This window comes from Diadema antillarum, unplaced genomic scaffold (assembly GCF_040938485.1).
Source record: "Diadema antillarum isolate AM-2024a unplaced genomic scaffold, OU_Dant_1.0 seq00000839_RagTag, whole genome shotgun sequence".
Classification (NCBI taxonomy): Eukaryota; Metazoa; Echinodermata; class Echinoidea; order Diadematoida; family Diadematidae; genus Diadema; species Diadema antillarum.
Window position 1 is genome coordinate 382,076 of NW_027271715.1, and position 19,771 is coordinate 401,846.

At 39.1% G+C, this 19,771-nt stretch overlaps 1 protein-coding gene across 1 annotated transcript in view; it reads left to right on the plus strand.

Moving 5' to 3' along the window:
- LOC139740162 (organic cation transporter protein-like) overlaps positions 1–15,903 on the plus strand; it is a 38,762-nt gene extending 22,859 nt beyond the window's left edge. Inside the window, exons 8-11 of the mRNA XM_071650750.1 lie at positions 11,693–11,901; positions 12,782–12,890; positions 14,675–14,884; positions 15,813–15,903. Coding sequence (XP_071506851.1) covers positions 11,693–11,901; positions 12,782–12,890; positions 14,675–14,884; positions 15,813–15,903 — 619 coding nt within the window. The remainder of the gene's footprint in view (positions 1–11,692; positions 11,902–12,781; positions 12,891–14,674; positions 14,885–15,812) is intronic.
- Positions 15,904–19,771: the final 3,868 nt, after the last annotated feature.

Genomic DNA, 19,771 nt, shown 5'->3' on the forward strand with positions numbered 1-19,771 from the left:
AGCGTGCCAATTAATCTGCACTTACTGTTGGTGCTCTATCGGCCCTATAAGACATTCAAACCCACCTTCAGCCTAGACATCCGTAGGCGTTGTGGTGTCTAGCGGGATCTGAACATCTCTCATGAAGCTTGACTTCTTTTTTCTTTTCTTTTCCCCACAAACAATGTGAAACAAAGATATCCGTAGGCGTTGTGGTATGTAGACGTGGTAGAGCGAGACTTCTCTTCTCTTTTCTTTTCTTTTCCCCACTAACAAACAAGTTTAGCAGGAAACACAGAAGCATTCGCACATACTGTTTACATTTCCCATCACATGCTTTTAACATCGGAATTTTCATGTACACATTTTGCCTGGAAAAGAATTACCATGAACTTTTCAACACAATACATGTTCAATAGAAGCCATTTGGTTCATATATAATTTACTCGACAGAGTGATTTATAGGGGCCTGCAAACAGTAGAATGATTTGCCCCTTAACATATCAGACTACTACATCTCTTGAAATGTCTTCAAACGTAAATTAAAGTCATTCCTCTTAAATGATTACTCTCGGTCGACGAATGAGGTCCTCGTCTGCATGTCATTGTCGATCTCTTCAGTGTGACTGGGCCGTCCGTTGAGCGGTCTGCCGTCACGCTGTCAGTATTCTCTTCGTCACCATCACTCTCCACTTTGTATCAGTCTGACAGGGCGCTTCAACATCTCCGATGACACCAGTTGACTGTTTGGAGTTTGTAATTGCACTCCAAATTGGCGTAAACCAAAGTTTTGTCTTATCGTGACTCATAGTTTTTCCTAATGTCCTGCTGCTCGCCGGTTCAGTCATGACAGTCAGATCCTCATCACATTCACAGCGTAGGTCTATGGTGCATTCAGCGTCGTTAAAGATTAGTTGGTTGACTTGGAGGGGAGGGGGGGCATGATGTACCAAGAAAGGGGAACTCCTGACTTTATCTCTGTAGTCTCCAACTATTCTCAAAGTTCCTCAAAATTCCAAAATACTCTGCTGCCTTTGCTTCACTACATAGACTTAGTGTGAAGCCGCTCCCACTGTGCTTGCCACTCTAACTTATTTCTCGGCTGAGACATGTTTTTTTATAACTAATTTACTAACAAACTTCCTTTCCCTAAAGCATTTCATTGGCTCAATCTTATAATGGGGTGTGGCGTTCACTAGAAATTAATTCCTAACTGGTCAAATGTTCAATTTGCTCCTCCTATTCGTTTCTGTGAAAACTCAAATTTCTATGATTCATCTCTAATTCTGATTAACTCGCCCACTCTCTTTTAGTTTCTTCATTCACTTGTTCTCTGTAACCACTGGTAAAGACTTTATTGTTTCTTGGATATCAAAATGATAAACCAAATGAATATTAGTGTCCTTAGGCTATGGCAACCAACATCATCGTTGTTCTGGGTCATTACCCCTGAATTTGTCTATGGAGTTCCTGTTTGACCCACTCCACTAAACAATAAATGCTAAAATAGAGGGATAAATTCTGGCAGGAGGGCCACCTTCCAGCTCAGAGGGTCATTTATGTTTGGGGATCAGAGGGCAAAAACATGTCATCACGTCATTCCCCGTAATTTGGCGCGGGGCTTTGGGATGGAGAGTGCTGACCACTAGCGCGGAAAGTAGCCAACATCAAACTCATAAATTCCTATGACCATAGAATTTTCTTGGAAGAGGTGGTTTTGACCAAAAAAAGAAAAGAAAAAAAAAGAAAGGAAATACCTGGAAGGAAGATAAACGGTTTCGTAAACTCCAAGAAGGAGAAAAGACTGAGCATATATTGACCTCACAGGGTGTCTAGGAAAACGACCGCAGTGTTCTGTTTTCTTTTACTCTCTATCCTATTCTATTCTATTCTATTTTATTCTTTATTATAAACATGTGCTAGTAGCCATCTGGGCTACAATTGTGTTTGTTTTGTACATCCTCTAAAGGTCACCAGAGGTCAAAGGTAGAGCCCTATCTGTGCTCTTTGGAATGTAAAGACAATTTCTTGTTAAACAGGTATATGCTTGTTTTGTACATCTTAACCGTGTTTATCATTAACTAATGACACTACAGATCAATATTATGATATTTTGAGGTCATTGACCTCTAAAAAGTCACCAGAGGTCAGAGTTAGAAACCTGTCTTTGCTCTTTGGAATATGAAGACAGTTTCATTGCAAAACAGATATGCTTGTTTTGCACATCTTAACCATGTTTATCATTAACTAATAACATCACAGATCAATATTATGGTATTTTGAGGTCATTGACCTCTAAAGGTCATCAGAGGTCAAAGGTAGAAACCTGTCAATACCCTGTGGAATCAGAAGATTTGTAGTACAAATGCATATTTAGTGCAGCGTAACCAAGATCTAAGCCTATCATTCACAAATGCCTCCAAACATCAATATTCTGATATTTAAAGTTCATTGACCTCTGGAGGTCATCAGAGGTCAAATCAGACTTACCTCCTGATCTTAAAATGAATCTTATGGTATGTACTAACACTGGTGAACGTTTCATACTTTAGTCAAATTTTGCACAATTCTCATGATTTTGAGGGTTTAACCGCTCTACTACAACGTGCAGATAACTCAACTTTGTTTTTACGGAACTATTGGGCTCCTATTCTGATTTTGAATCCTACACCTACGTAAACCATACACTGTTCTCATTTCAGAAGAAAGTGTACAGATACGGAAGCTACTGTATAGTTGGAGCCGCCGCCGGTTTTCCACTTCAAGCACGGTTACTGTTTATCGACATCGACATCGTCAGCTTCAACTAAAGTAAAGAGAGTTCTACTTCTAGATTTGTTGCAACAGAAGGTGTATTTTAATCATCGTGCTCTTGTAGGTGTTTCTTCGTCGCGAGATCGAACTTTGCTGAGATGTTTGTCATTGCGCCTGAAATTTAAATTACATGTAGGTCATCGTCGAGGTAGGGCTGGACACATCTTGTCATCATCGTCGTCGTAAACAGGTAGGCCCAGGGAAATCAGGAACATGTAAATCTAGTCTAGCCGCCGATCGAGCTCTTCACTGAGCCAAGCTGGAACGAATTCACTGACATCGTGGCACCTTTCCAGGCCATCATCCTTCTGATCAACGCCACCAACTTGGAATATGGAATAAATCAAAATTTCTATAAATGTAGGCTATATCGAACGGATCATCTTCTCATCTATGTACTTTTTAAACCTATCGCAGACGCAGCTTAACTCTCCTAATCACGTAAGTGAGTTTCAGTTACTTAGTATTGGACGTCCTGGCTCTATCATTCTCGAATCAAAGTCTAAGGACTAGCAGACTTTCAGACTAACTCTCTAGTTTTATCACACATCGGCGGTCTCTCGTTATAGAAATAGACAACTCTGGCCCCGGGCACTATAGAACCCTATTATTGAACGGTTTGCTTTGATTTTTGACCAATTGTAAATTGGTTAGCTTTATTTTTTAAATCCAACTGTAAACAAACGCATGCTTGTAACAAAGACTAAAATGAAATGATCACGATCAAATGTTGAATTTCTTCTGATAGAATTGTAGTGCTAAATAAATTGGGAGAGAAACGAATACTTTGCAGTGATTTGTGTGCTTTTGTGTTGGTTGTATAAAACTGAAATTATTTTTACATTTTACACTAAGTTAAAATCGTTATTCTAATCCCAGGAAAACTGATGTACTTATCTATTCATAATCATTATCTACAATTACAAGTCATATCTAGAATCATAACATCTTTTGACACACGCCCACTTTCTCCAAAATCTGCATAAGCAGGAGGGAATCATTGCAGAGCTGATTCTGATATTTTGGTATTGATCAATACAAAGCATACAAATTACGCCAGTGATCGATGATTCTTCAAGACTGCTTGCTAGACTCTAAATGTACGCTTTCGTTTTCTTTTCTTTCTTTTCAATGATCATGGAATGCCGTATCATGTTGATATGTACTTTACATTTTGCTCTGGGTAGAAAAAACAAATAAGCTTCATGTAAATCTGTTTATCAAATTTGATGTGAAAATTTGACATTTGTGAAAATAATTCGTCATGTTTGGCTTCCCATAAAAGGTCGGATTAATGACCCCGCAAGTCATGCGGGGTTATTTTTTAAATGACCCCGCAATCATGCGGGGTCATCCAGAAATGACCCCGCGACGGGCTTGAATTCTAACCCCGCCGGGGTTAGATTTTAACCCCGCTGCCGGGTCATTTTGGGTGACCCCGCAATGCGGGGTTAAAGTGACCCCGCACGGGGTTAGTGCATAGTTGACCAAGTATGCGGGGTCATTTTCAACCCCGTTCGGGGTCACTTTTAACCCCGCATTTTTTAGAGTGTGTGGTTTGGAAAGTCCGGGGCTAAGAAATACGAGTGTAAAAAGGTCAGTTTTCTCCTTAGCCCCGGACAAGAGATAGTACGGGACTAATTGGCGAGTGTAAAAAGCTGAAAAAATTGGTACGGGACTAACGATAGTCCTGGGTCAGAGAAAGTCCGGGGTTAAGAAACACAAGTGTAAAAAGCCCTTAGCTGGAAGCAAAATAAAGGGTTTCATAAACTCCAAGAAGGGGAAAAGACTGATTCATACTGACGTCACAGGGTGACTTGGAAAACAACTGTAATGCTTCTGTTTTCTTTAACTTTCTATCCTCTTCTAGTCTATTCTTTATTATATGTGCTAGTAGCCATCTGGGCTACATGTATATATATATATATATATATATATATATATATATATATATATATATATATAAGTAACAAAGCTGCAACAAAGTTCATGCTGTATTCACCAACGGTTTATTTCTTCACACAAATTTTCGGGCGTCTCGCCGCCCTTTCTCAAGTGTTGATACTGAGAGAACAATAACAAAATTAAGCCATAACAATATATTGCAACCGTGTTACTAAGGATGCGCGCTTTAACGCATCCATGCTAGGCATCCTAACACCCAGCGCGCATCCTGGCAACAGTACAATGTTACGTCATAATGAAATTACAATGAGTATAAAGCATACATGAAAAAACTTGGCACGACTGATACAGAAGTAATTCCTCTGAATACGCAGCTGCGGTGGTAATGTAAAAGCAGTGCATTATTTCTTTCAAAATTCAACATACACATAAATTAACTTTAATTCTAGTGTATAGATAATCTTTACATAATCTGAAATTATCATGATCAATATAAACATTCGATTTTTTAAAATCAAACTGAATCGTCACACTGATGGTTATGCAAAATATGTGCAAGCAGTTTACCATTCCTTTCAAACTTCAGCATACACATACATTAACTTCCAAATTCTGGTGAGTAGATAGTCTTTAAATAATCTGAGACTATAGCATGAATATGAAATACGTGAAAAATCATATTTTTCTTCTTTTGATTAAATAGATACGTCACAATACGTCTCGGAGTGGAAAAAAGACTGGTTCCAAGAAATGGTTAAAAGGAGCGTCAGCATTATATCACTCAAGCAATATAATGATAAGATCTATTGCAGCGGGGTAAACGGGAGAACATACAACAATAAGCGGCGCGCCTACTTGTAAAAAGTGTAGTTCGTGAGCCATGATAGATCTATGTTCATGCCCTGTCCCTGGAAGCTTCGTGTGCGGATGATTGTTTTTAGTTCTTTCACGTGTCTTTCTTCAAATGCTTCCATGTCCTTGTATAAAATGCAACATTGCAGATCTGTTAGTGTGTGATTTGGTTTGTTGAAGTGTTGTGCGACTGGATGTTGTGTTTGACTTCTAATGATTGTGCTTTTGTGATTGTTGAAACGTTGTCTAAAATTTGTTGTTTCTCCGATGTAGACAGCCAGGGGACATTGCTTGCATGTAAGGCTGTATACTACATTCTTGCTGTTGCAGTCCCCTGACGTCGGATGGAGGGTGTGGCCGGAGCCAAGTGTGATATCTGTATCTGTGATTAGGTGAGCGCATATTTGACATCGTTTGTTTCCACATTTATGATTTCCAGTAGGATTGATTGTTCTGTTGACTCGAGATCGTGTAAGCAAACTCTTCAGGTTGCGTGGCTGTCGTTGTGCATGTAAGGGACGTGCTGTTAACTCGGGAGCTACCGATTGGACTTGTTTGAGAGTAGGCCATTCTTTCCTCACTTCCTTCATGATAATCTGAAACCCAAAGACTCACACACACGCAAAGTCTTTGTAACAACATATCATCCCACATCTCAACAGTTCATGAAGGAAGTGAGGAAAGAATGGCCTACTCTCAAACAAGTCCAATCGGTAGCTCCCGAGTTAACAGCACGTCCCTTACATGCACAACGACAGCCACGCAACCTGAAGAGTTTGCTTACACGATCTCGAGTCAACAGAACAATCAATCCTACTGGAAATCATAAATGTGGAAACAAACGATGTCAAATATGCGCTCACCTAATCACAGATACAGATATCACACTTGGCTCCGGCCACACCCTCCATCCGACGTCAGGGGACTGCAACAGCAAGAATGTAGTATACAGCCTTACATGCAAGCAATGTCCCCTGGCTGTCTACATCGGAGAAACAACAAATTTTAGACAACGTTTCAACAATCACAAAAGCACAATCATTAGAAGTCAAACACAACATCCAGTCGCACAACACTTCAACAAACCAAATCACACACTAACAGATCTGCAATGTTGCATTTTATACAAGGACATGGAAGCATTTGAAGAAAGACACGTGAAAGAACTAAAAACAATCATCCGCACACGAAGCTTCCAGGGACAGGGCATGAACATAGATCTATCATGGCTCACGAACTACACTTTTTACAAGTAGGCGCGCCGCTTATTGTTGTATGTTCTCCCGTTTACCCCGCTGCAATAGATCTTATCATTATATTGCTTGAGTGATATAATGCTGACGCTCCTTTTAACCATTTCTTGGAACCAGTCTTTTTTCCACTCCGAGACGTATTGTGACGTATCTATTTAATCAAAAGAAGAAAAATATGATTTTTCACGTATTTCATATTCATGCTATAGTCTCAGATTATTTAAAGACTATCTACTCACCAGAATTTGGAAGTTAATGTATGTGTATGCTGAAGTTTGAAAGGAATGGTAAACTGCTTGCACATATTTTGCATAACCATCAGTGTGACGATTCAGTTTGATTTTAAAAAATCGAATGTTTATATTGATCATGATAATTTCAGATTATGTAAAGATTATCTATACACTAGAATTAAAGTTAATTTATGTGTATGTTGAATTTTGAAAGAAATAATGCACTGCTTTTACATTACCACCGCAGCTGCGTATTCAGAGGAATTACTTCTGTATCAGTCGTGCCAAGTTTTTTCATGTATGCTTTATACTCATTGTAATTTCATTATGACGTAACATTGTACTGTTGCCAGGATGCGCGCTGGGTGTTAGGATGCCTAGCATGGATGCGTTAAAGCGCGCATCCTTAGTAACACGGTTGCAATATATTGTTATGGCTTAATTTTGTTATTGTTCTCTCAGTATCAACACTTGAGAAAGGGCGGCGAGACGCCCGAAAATTTGTGTGAAGAAATAAACCGTTGGTGAATACAGCATGAACTTTGTTGCAGCTTTGTTACTTATCTTTTTATCTTGCCAACACGTGGACTACCTTATCAACATATATATATATATATATATATTTGTCTTATATAGTGGATACATAATAAAGGGTAAGCAGGTTGTGTGGCCAGTAAAACAGAATACAATTTCACACAAATTTCAAAATCTCTTCAGTGTTCCTGCTTGAAGGTTCACTGATAGTATCGATGTAAAACATTCAAAAGTTATGAACATAATAATTATAGGTATGTGCAAGGTATCATGGCTGTATGGAGAAACCACTGGTCATGTTTTGTGTTACGGTATTCTTAGTATACATAGAGTCATGTGTGAATGTGTGTGTGTGTGTGTGGGTGTGGGTGTGTGTGTGGTCAATTTGTGCATGCAAACTACCCTGGGTCCCAGGGTATAACGGGTAGTTTGCAGGCACAAACCCTTGTTGAGCGTAAAGGAGTCTGCGCCAAGACTACTACATGCACTAACTGGCACTGTCCGTCAGCCTGTTGGGAGACGCTACAGTACAGGGCCTATGGGACAGTGTAGTCTTGGCGCAGACTCCTTGACCAAAAACAAGGTTTTATGCCTGCAAACAAGCGGTCTGGCAACTCCTTTCCCGACCAGATATTTTGTCAGTTTTTATATTTTGATTATGTACACCCATAGGACATTCATATAGGCCAAGTTTGGTCCATGGGCTCCATGGGGTAAATTACACCCGCCGGAGGGCCTTTTCGGGGGTCCCTGGGGGCCGAACCCGCCCTCAGGGACCAGGCTGACGGGCATTTTTTTAATGAGGAGGGTGGCCCCAGCAACTCTCAGGGGTCAAACCTTATGGGCTTGATGGGGTAAATTGACCAGCAGCCAGCTCTCAGACTATATGTAGCGGGCCCTGTTTTTCATATACGAATATAGTCCGGGTTTAACTCCTACTCCTTTCTTACATTGAAGACTGATTTATATTTTGCAGAATTACGTGGATATGTAGTAAACGCTTGTAATGAGGTCGTAATCGCCCTCCTCAAAACTTGTTTTGTATACGACTACACTTTGGGTTCTATTCAGGAGTTCTCATCGAGACAATGATATTATGTGTCATGTCGTCTAATATCATTACACATTTTTATTTCATTTCGTACTGTATCGATCGTCTCATAAGTGTAAACATTAATTACCTTTAAGAAAGCGAGGAGAAATGTCTGAACATTGATACACGTATACATTGTCCGTGTTTAGGCAAAATCACGTATCTCTGTTTGGGCATGTTCGACACGGTTCGAGATTGATATTCTAGAAAAACCAGTCCTGTATCTTACCAATTACTTCTTCTTTTTTTCTACGATAGGCTAACTACACGTGCCTAATGTAATTATTTTAGTATTTCCACAAAAAAGTCGTAAAACTTGTATTATTGTTTTTTCCAAGATTTTGTCATGATGTGTGGTTTTGCCAACAGAATCGAGGTAATAAACTCGCTCTGCATTGCTTTTGTTGAAACCTCCTATCTCGAGGAGAAACCCTCTTCGCTCCAAGCGTTGCTTGGCAAAACGACATGTCTCTCGCCCAATATGCATGGTTTAATACATCATATTTGCCAAATCAAATGGCAGTTTGGATGAGAACTGTTATTATTTCTTGTAGAAAGTCACGTATCTTAAAAGAACAGGAAGGTGTGGTTAAAAAAAATTGCTTTGAACAATATTGAATTAAAAACTGTCAAAACTTAAGTTCAAATAAAAACTTTGAAAAATAAATGAGTTGAACCATAAGACAAAGCATAAATCATATAAAAGGGGAAGTTGTAAACCTGAAACGGTCAAAACGTGAGATGGTGTTGGGCTTTCTAAAGCTCGGTCTGTAAGGGAGCCGTTCTGACAAACCAAAGGTCTTGGGTTCAAATCCCGATGAAATTTCATTTTGTTTGCTCATTTTTTCTTTCATATTATACAAAATTCCGGTCAACTTTCGTGTTTATTTTAATACTAGCAGCACCCGTGGAAATCCACGGGTCTGAGGGGTTTTATTTTTTTTTTCTCATAATACGATTTTGCACATTTTTATTGAAGAAATAAAAAGAAAAGTCTTCTCATTCTTTCGTTAATTGTGCTGTCTTCTAAATGACCACCCTTCCCAGAAATTTTATAATACATTTTTGTAGTATATGCCAGGCGATCCGGTCCATTGGTAGGGATCATTCCCGCCACTACTTGCTTTTATTATAGAACTTGAGTTTCGAGGGGTTATTTGCACCCGTTGAAGTCCAACAGTTGTCTTGTTGCCCCCCACCCCTCCCCCCCCCCCTCACGCACACACACATTTCCACCTCCGCAGGGCAAAAAAACAAAAACATTCAGGGAAAAATTACCAAAAACGCAAATGAGATTCCCCGAAAGTTCTGCCCACAGGTTGTTCCCGTTGAAACGGGAAGATATTAACACTATGACTTTGATTACCCCCTGCTCTTGCATCCACGCGGGCACCCGCGGGAATCCACGGCTGGTCTCAAGGCCTCGGTTTGTTTTGTGTTTTTTTTTCATGTTTCTTTTCCCCACGTTATGAGAGAAAAATAAGATATTTTCGTCTTCATAATTTTGCTCCCTCCTTGTTGTTTTTAATCACCAAAACTTGGCTTGATATATCATATCAATATAGAACTACATCTGCTTCAGATTGTACATTATCATAATTAATATTAGGCCTACAATTATTGCTCCTATTATTGTTATTATTATATCATTATTATCATTATCCTTATTATTATTATTATTATTATTATTATTATTATTATCATCATTGTTATTATTTGGGGAGGGGGAGATCATAGTCATCAGGTTTAATAGGCACCCGTGGGAGTAGGTTCTCACGACCTCGTTTTTTTTTTCTTTAATATTTTTCCCATGTTATGGAAGAAAGAAGAATATATACATCACTGCATTTGTCTTCATTTGCTCCCTCTTTTTTTGTCACCAAAACTTGGTTTGATAGACCATAGAACCACACATTCTATTTCCACTTGCAATTTTAAAAATAGGCGGTCGGCAAAGCGAGGTTTTCCTCTACGTCCGCTCATCTTATGAATATGTATGATTACAGCAGCTCTGCAGTAAACGAATGGACACAGCTGCGCGTGTAATCTGATATGTAAGGGTACGATCGGCAAATATATTTAGCCGCGTCCTAAACAGTCTGCGTACAATGACACCGGACTTGAGAGCAAACGACGAGCAAACTAAATGACGTACCTGAGCTGCATATAGTATTCTGCAGTTGTGCAAAATACAATTACATAACCAACGTTCGTTGTTTTCATTTGGGGACGCCAATAATAGCGAACTGTACGTAAATGTCCATGTCACGCACACACAGATTCGTGAAACCATCGTCAATACATTCAGTACACGTAACAGGCGGAGGCAAAGGTACATCACAGAACTATATACACACAGTGTAGAGTGTGTATAGAGTTCTGCGAGGTACATTGTGTGTGTGCGTGCGCGTCCGCCGGAAGATGTCAGAGATTTCGTTGCACCATCATCTTTAGTATCCCCCAGTGTCTCTGCAAGCTAAAAGATGGAAGATCGAGAAAGCAGGAGGCCAGCGCAGGTTCCGTGAATATTGAAACGCTCGGCTCTTTCGTCACGCACAAATATGCATTATGCATGTAGCTAATTAATTTTTCTTTTTCGTCCTCGACGTCGACACGGAGGCGGAGAGGGGACGAAACCCACGCCATTCGATGTAGGATACTCTCCTGCGGCCGACGGCACCGGTCGCAACTGCCCGGAGCCGACGGCTCGGGAGGAGATAGAGAAACCAGCAACGCCGAAATAAAACAGGAAATACATAAAGGCCGCGACAACAACAACAACTTCGAGTATTATAGTATAGGATATCAAACTTAAAACAATCTTACATCCTGCCCCCCCCCCCCCCCCTTCCCCACACCTACACACACCTCGTTGCGTAGAAATACCAGTGCGGGAAGGACAACAATTACAATAACAAAGTTGAGAGACAGTAGTATATGACTTTATTTCAAGAGGGCAGCAGACTGACCTGAATCATTGCTTTGCTCGAGATATCTTTTGAGCTCTAAACATTGTTTGATGGTTGCAGGATGATCAACTCCGTCGTGTATCACGGACTGTCGCTCAACACATCTAACCTCGGGGTCAATGACTACGTGGCTTTCGCCGTCTCTGGCGGGGTCGAGATTCCTGCCTATGTGATCAGTTCCGTGCTCATTGAGGTCATCGGGAGGTCCCGTAGCGTGTGTGGTCTCTTGCTCCTCAGCGGCGTCTCGCTGCTCGTTACCTGTGTCTGTCGTAAGTCTCATACCGCCCTCTATTGTCAGGGCTTGCTAGTCCGTTCCTTCGTCAGGGCAAGAAGTATACGTAGAGGAACAAGGAGATTGTATACTAGTCAGTCTTTTTGGAAAGGGATTACTACGTCATCTTACAAGCCAGACGAAGGATTACTGATAGCCTTGTGTATGATATTATGATGTATTTATACAGCTCACAAAGACTCTCCTTTAATGCACGACGACTGTTCACCTTTTATTGCAAACAGGGACAGCATGTTCTTTCGTGACTTGCCGCAATAGTGTGGGTTTGCTCAGTTTGATATGTTATCCTAATCACAATTTAGAAAACAAAAAGAAATTCCAGCCTCCCCTCTCTACTTCAAAAGATAAGATTAATTCCTTGTTTGGGTATCCCTTAAGTCTGTAAGTCCACGCCAATACTTTTATGGGGTTCAAATACATGAAAGTGGAAATCTTATCTTAGCTGAACCTAGACTGGCAAAAAATGTCAGTGTTGAGAATTGACTCCCTCACATTTTCGTTCATAAAAAAAAATCTTTCGAAAAAAAGAAATAAGTGAAGTGGAGTGAATGTGTGATTTAAAGAGATCCTCTTAATTTGTTCAGTATGATTTAATTTCATAGGTGGTTCCATTATCATCCTGACCCCGCTAGCGAGTATGTATCACTAATCAACCTAGACAAACTACAAAAAAGTATCACCATCCTAACGGAATTCTGTTTATGCGTTGTCCAATACGCGATATTGTCTATCATCATTACTTAGCTAATACCTTATATCAGATGACAGCCTGCGGCCATTCTCTGCCACTCTCTGAAATATTTAATATTAATATTCTTTTCTGTATCTCTCATCTCTTTCTTCATTGACTCCACAAGCTGTTGGTATCCCCCTGACGATTGTTGCTATGGTAGGCAAGTTTGGAGTGGCAGCAGCTTTTGCCGTCGTGTATCTCTACACCGCCGAGCTCTATCCGACCAAAATAAGGTGAGTCCATCTATCAGCTAGTGAACATTGTATCTCATCATTATACCAAATAGATTGAAAATAATAATGTCAGTACTTTCGGTAAAAATTTATGTGATTTCTCCTCCTCCTCCCCGTCCTAATCTCCATAAAAGTGGTGACAAATCTTCCCCAGGAAATTTTAGGCCAATCTCAATATTGTCTTGTATATCGAAGATTTTAGAACGAGTTGTTCAAAAACAATTGCTCGGCTATTTACATGAGCATAGCATCTTATGTCGAGAACAATCTGGCTTTCGGCCGAAGCACTCAACAACTTCTACCCTCATTAAAATCACAGACAACTGGTTACAGGCCATGGATAATCACCAGTACACCGGTGCGGTGTTTGTCGACCTTAAGAAGGCCTTTGATACTGTGAACCATTTGATACTTTTGAAAAAAAAAAACAACTCCGAAGTGTGGGTATAAAAAACTCTTCCAATGACTGGTTTCGAAGTTACCTTACTGGCAGGAAATGCAGAACCCTTGTAAATTCAGTGTTGTCAAATGAGGCAGTAGTAAGCTGTGGTGTACCGCAAGATTCACTGTTGGGACCACTTTTATTCATCATGACCTGAAAAATAATATTGAATTATGTGATTTGAAGTTATATGCAGATGATACTGTTCTTTATTTTTCTGATTCATCTGTACACAATATTGAAAATGTTTTGAATAATGATTTACTGCATGTATCTCACCGAATGAATGCAAACAAACTCGGTGTAAATTGTGATAAAACTGTTTGTATGTTAATAGGAAGCCGAAATATGCTCTCTAAAGTAAGTGATTTGAATGTTATTTCATTTAATACCAGGATTCAGCAGGTCAATCATGTTAAATATCTGGGTGTTATTTGTGATGAACATATGAAATTGGACATTCATATTGACAATATGGTGAAAAAAAATTGGGAAAATGATAAGCTGCTTGGGTAGATTGAGAGGAGTCCTAAATGAATCTATATCAAAGTTAATTTATAATGCTGTTATTCTACCACGTTTTGATTATGGCGATGTTGTTTATGGCTCTGCTTGTAAACTGCATATTGATAGATTACAGAAATTACAAAATAGGGCTGGCCGGTTAATACTCCAGATAAAACGAGAATCTCATGTTTCGAACCTGGAGATTCACAATGCTATGAAATGGGACACTTTAGTAAAAAGAAGAAATAAACACCTGATGATATGTTTGTTTAGAACACCCAAATGGTATGACCCCAGAATATCTGTCTGAATCTTTTGATTATCTCTCTCATCCTTATTTTTTGCGTTTCGGAAACAAACTTAAATTACGCAAACCTTATACTGAATTTCTCGAAAGATCATTTACATATCGAGGGGCATTTATGTACAATAACCTACCACCAGCTGCTAGATCAGCCTTAAATTTAGATGTTTTTTTACGGATATATACAAATTTATGAATCCCAGTTGCAATATATTTGTTTGCTGTGATAGGATAACCGGGTTACTTTGTTCTGTTCTGTTATGTAATGTTTGACTATGTAATGTTATGTATGTTGTTACCTCAAGCCCTGTATTTTTTTCTCTCAATCTCTTTCCAATTTCATCTCTATGTGTCATTCTGCCTTTTTGCATATAGAATTGCAAAGCCTTGTTTGATTACTATGTAACTGGACCCCATGGAAGACCAGTGGTGCCATGGCGGCACCGCTGAATATGGGCTTTCCAGCCGTTTTAAACTGTATATATTTTGTATATGTTTTTAACGGAAATAAATACCTATCTACCTACCCAGAGCCGCTGCCATGGGAATGTTCTCCATGGTGAGTCGGATAGCTGGTATTGTAGCTCCACCCATCCTGACCCTGGCTAAGTACTGGAAACCTCTCCCCTTGCTCATCTTTGGTGTGTCTGGAGTAGTAGCTGGTCTCTTGACTCTCTTCCTGCCGGAAACACGTGGTCAAAAACTGCCTGACACGTATGAAGAAGGAGAAAACATTGGAGAGTATGTATGACAGGAGTAAGGACCTGGGCCCTGTTTTATGAAGACTTAAAATTGATTATACAGTTCATTTTAACTGTAAGTCTATGGCTGCCTATGTGGTAAGGAAATTTAAAATCGATTTTATCTTTTGATAAAACGGGGCCCTGGTGTCAGCTAACGTCATTAAGATGCAAACCTATCGACATCGGTGCATTGAGAATGTAGCCTCTTAATCAGTTTCTTGAATACAAAATAGGAAAAAAATCAAAACAAAAGAAGTTGAAATCCAAGACATATCCCTTAGCCTGCCAAGTTGAGATAATCTCTCCTAGTAGCTTTTATTAAATGGCGCCCTCTGAGGAAATTCTTACTTAATTAGTTTCCTCACAGGTCTTAGCCCTTGCACTAAAATTACTGCACGTGTTTTCAGTATACACACCGAGAAAATATAATCCCTCTGAATATAGAAGAAAGTAGGTTTGCCTCCAATTATTGAAATGTGTTTTGAAGTGGATTATATCCCCGTCAACCAGTAGCACGTTCTCTCTAAGCTGGTAATGTTTCATTTGTCATGCTTTTCCATATTTACTTTAATACGCTCGAGGTGGTCCATTCTACTTACAACACACGTATTGCAAGACCTAAAAATCCTAGTTTATCAACGCGATATGACCAAGCATGATATTGTGATCATTATAAATGACGTCGCACTTTCCGTATACAGAAGAAGATAATACCGACATCGTAATAAAGCTCTGCGTAAGCAGCAGACGTGAGTGAGTTTTACCAATAAGGGTCATTTGGAAGAGAAAAAGTCTGAATTCAGGACAAACAGGAGACTGCTTCACGAACAGAAAAAAAAATAGATATCGTTGTGAGATTTGATGGAATTATTTCTTATCAGGACTTGAAAGTAATAATTATCACTGATTATTATTTCTCCATCCAGACCAAGAGAAGACAGGGCGATGGCCGGAGGAACAGATGACCAGTCGGGATACAAGCGAGTTCCTGAAAAAGAGGCTGAAATTAAAGTCTAACCACTTATCATTACTGTCCAGCTTGAACAAACCATGAGTGGAGGTGGAGGTATATCAAAAGAGTGGAGGTATAATAATCGTTTCTGTTGTGTGTTGAAATAATGCAGAATAACGACCTGAGCAACCCTTTTTTCTTTTTCCTTTTTTTGTCTTGTTTTCTTTGGTGCTTTGAGGAATTTATTGTTCCTTCTTGAATGTACTGCCGAACCAAGAAGGAAAGGTTTGTTATTGTTGCTTTTGTATTAATCATGGTGATGATATTGTAAGAGAACAATTGAAGGGGTTGGTGCAATATAGTGCTAACCCACACTTTTGTCAAAATTGAGTTACATGCATTTTCATGATCCTTATCCTTCACTCTAACCTCTGTGAAAAAAAATCATATTTGAATTCAACCAATAAGATGGCAAAAAATGCATGCATTCATGTTTTATTAAAGGACAAGTTCACCTTCATAAACATAAGGATTGAGAAAATGCAACAATGTTAGTAGAACACATCAGTGAAAGTTTGAGGAAAATTGGACAATCGATGCAAAAGTTATGAATTTTTAAAATTTTTGTGTTGGAACCGCTGGATGAGGAGACTACTACAGCTTGTGAGTCATATGCGTACAACAGTATAAAGAAAATATAAAGAAAATTCAACATATTTTCACTTTTTTTCACATAATAAAAGAGCACTTGACTTGGCTCTTTCTAAAGGCAGGGAGAATAATATTACCCATAACATTTGTCGGTAACGAGTCGGGGGAATGTGAACTTTTTTCATAAGATGAAATTTTGTGAAATTCTCTTTATATTTTCCTATATTGTTGTACGCATGTGACATCGAAGTTATTCACACACTGCAGTAGTCTTCTCATCCAGCGGTTACTGCACAAAAACTTCAAAAATTCATAACTTTCGAACGGATTGTCCGATTTTCCTCAAACTTTCAATGATGTGTTCTACTAATATTGCTACATTCTCTCAATCCTTATGTCTATGAAGGTGAACTTGTCCTTTAATGTACAATGTATGGACTTTGCAAACATTCAACAGCGATTATCTCAAAATGACCATTGTGTGAGTTAGCACTATATTGCACCGACCCCTTCAATTATACTGTAAGCATTGTATCTTGCATTTTAGTGTAGGACTGTGTATGAAGCAAGGTGTTCCCTATGACTGGATATTGTCATTTTTTTTTTCTTCTTTCTTCGTGATTCGACTGTCCATAGACTTCGTACTTTGAAGAGTTTCGGGTCATTTTGAACCGAAGTCCTGGTAGACAAATAATTTCGACTGGTCGCTCGTTGTGATCTGGGAGAGTCAAAGAAGCTGGCACCGTGCCAGAAGAAATCACATCAGACCAGAATGACAATGTTTCATAAGATAAGCATTATTTCTTTACCACCTGACATATGTTTGCATTTGCACACATTTTGCTTAAATAATGCATAAATATATTTATACCGCTCTCTTGCTTATAAGAGCTATTTTAGTGTTTTTGGATAAGATGTTTGTAGAAGACTACTATGTTTGTACGGAGGTCAGTAGACGATACGCAAGTTGAGTTTTTATGACTGAAGATTGTTTTAGGATTGGTGAGACTGTACTTTGTTCATTCGATACATAACATCAAAAGGAAACGAACAAATTGTATCTTTTGTGTTTAAGGTCAGCTGAATCATTTTCAGGTAATGTTTTACGAGGAAAATCTCTCATTCACAAGCTACTTTACGAAGACATGTATCTAATCTCCTACGTTGCCATCAATCAGAAGAAGTTTTCAAAACTTTCTCTCGAACTACATCCTTATTGCCAAACATATCAATATAATCTATTCTCCCCACAAGGCCTGTAAAATTTTGACACCCAATCGTTCAAGAAATCCAGTTGGCATGCCAATAGTTCCGAGCGACAATTTACCAGCGTAGTCCTCATAGTACATGTTGGCGATATGTAATCGCCTCTGCGTTAACTCATGTTATTGTGTAGAAGGCAATTGTGGGGGATATATGGCAGAGGGAAATAAAGAATACTGAAAATGCACCCATCTCATCCTTTTATGGAGTTTATTTTGATCTCTTGTTTGTTTGTTTTTTATTCTCTTCGCAGCACAATGTCACTGTTTGTTGCTGAATTTGTGTTTTGTTTTCGGGATTATTGTTTGAAAATGTTCGCTATGTGGGGAACGGTGTAATAACGCTCTTGCTGCTGATGTCAATCTTCGATACATACTGGAACTAGGGTGTGTTGGACACAGCTATCCTTTCATTGATCTGTCGTTAGCCTTCTACTTCCGGGTTGTTGCTAAGTGTCCCATATACGTGTGTGTGTGTGTGTGTGTGTGTGTGCGTACATTTGAGTATTTTAATTTAAGATATAATTCACTATCACTTTGCTGCACATTATGGTGGGAATTTAAACAAAATATTGTATTGCATGTTGGAAAAAAAATTCTAGTCAGCAGCACAGGTGAAAAGAGTGCAGCTGCAAGCTTATTCTTGTTCATTATAATTTCATTGTGAAAATGAGCCTGATACTGGATGAAATTCAAATAAAGAGTATCGTTAAAAAGTGTGTGCGTGTGTGTGTGTGTGTTTGTGTGTGTGTGTGTGTGTGTGTGTGTATGTGTGTGTGTATGTATGTGTGTGTGCATGCGTTTTGTTCGTATAGGTCTATACCTTTGGTGGATATGGAAGCCTAATGTGTTATATACCGAGTCTGCTTCGATTTAAGGAAACGAACTTACAATAAACATTTTGATGTGTAAAGTGCTCCTGCACATATCAGGGGCGGATCCAGGAATTCCGTAAAGAGGGGGCGCACGCACCCCTCCCCCATTTTTTTTCTTTTTATTTCTTTTGTTTCAACAAAAAATAAAGGGGGGCGTGCGCCGGTTGCGGTCCTCCCTGGATCCGCCCCTGCATATAGGCGGCTATCTAATGTCTGTGGTTGAACGAGGCATGTCAAACATTCTTAACTGATCCAAGAGGGTTACACTTAGTCGACAAGGGATGGTCATGCTATTTGCTGTACTAACATGCACTAGATTCAAAACATTTACCATCTTTTTGGAAATATCTCAATCAACGTATTTTTTGATGTGACTCGAATCGCTCGTGGTAGCATAAGCGTCAATAAGATTACTACAACGTGAATACAATACCAAATGGACAATACATGTCATGGATCACTTAACCTTCACCTTATGTTCCTAATTATATATTAATTTCCTTAACATAGGATGCTTTCAGAACAACCTTTTAAGAAAGATTTCATATTTTGCAGTCTGAACTCCAATTCTGTCCATTCTACCGACGTCGCGACGTTTCACAGAGTCTCGTAACTTATAGCAGTCTATGCGAGCAGCCAGCGATGGAGCTATTAACGCATCGTGTTAAACGGTAAACCCTACAATGACAAAGCCAAGACAACCTTCAGTACATGGTTGACAAATGTTTGTCCAATTCTTATCTAACCCTTGGTACCCAGTTCAAACAAGAGGAGCAAAAAGAAGTTCTTCCACTAGCAATCTTCAACTAGATAGTTATACAGCAGGGTTATCATAATATCTGAAAGACACGTGAACTTATCAAGATTATCCCACTCGTAAAACTATGTCATCCTAAATCGGTAGGATGATAAGCCTCAAACCTTTATAACGCTGTAAAGTGAAACAGTTTACAACCAACGCGAATGTTCTCAAGATATGACTCAATAAAATGATAAACATTAAGTAGAATCTGCTGATAATGTGGATTCTAAAAAGCACTTCTTTCAATCGAAAGGGGAGGCTGAAAATGTGTCAACTAAGCCTTCCAGACAATTCATGAGGTCAACCCTGTCAACTTTTTATAATCTTTTCGAGAACTTTACGC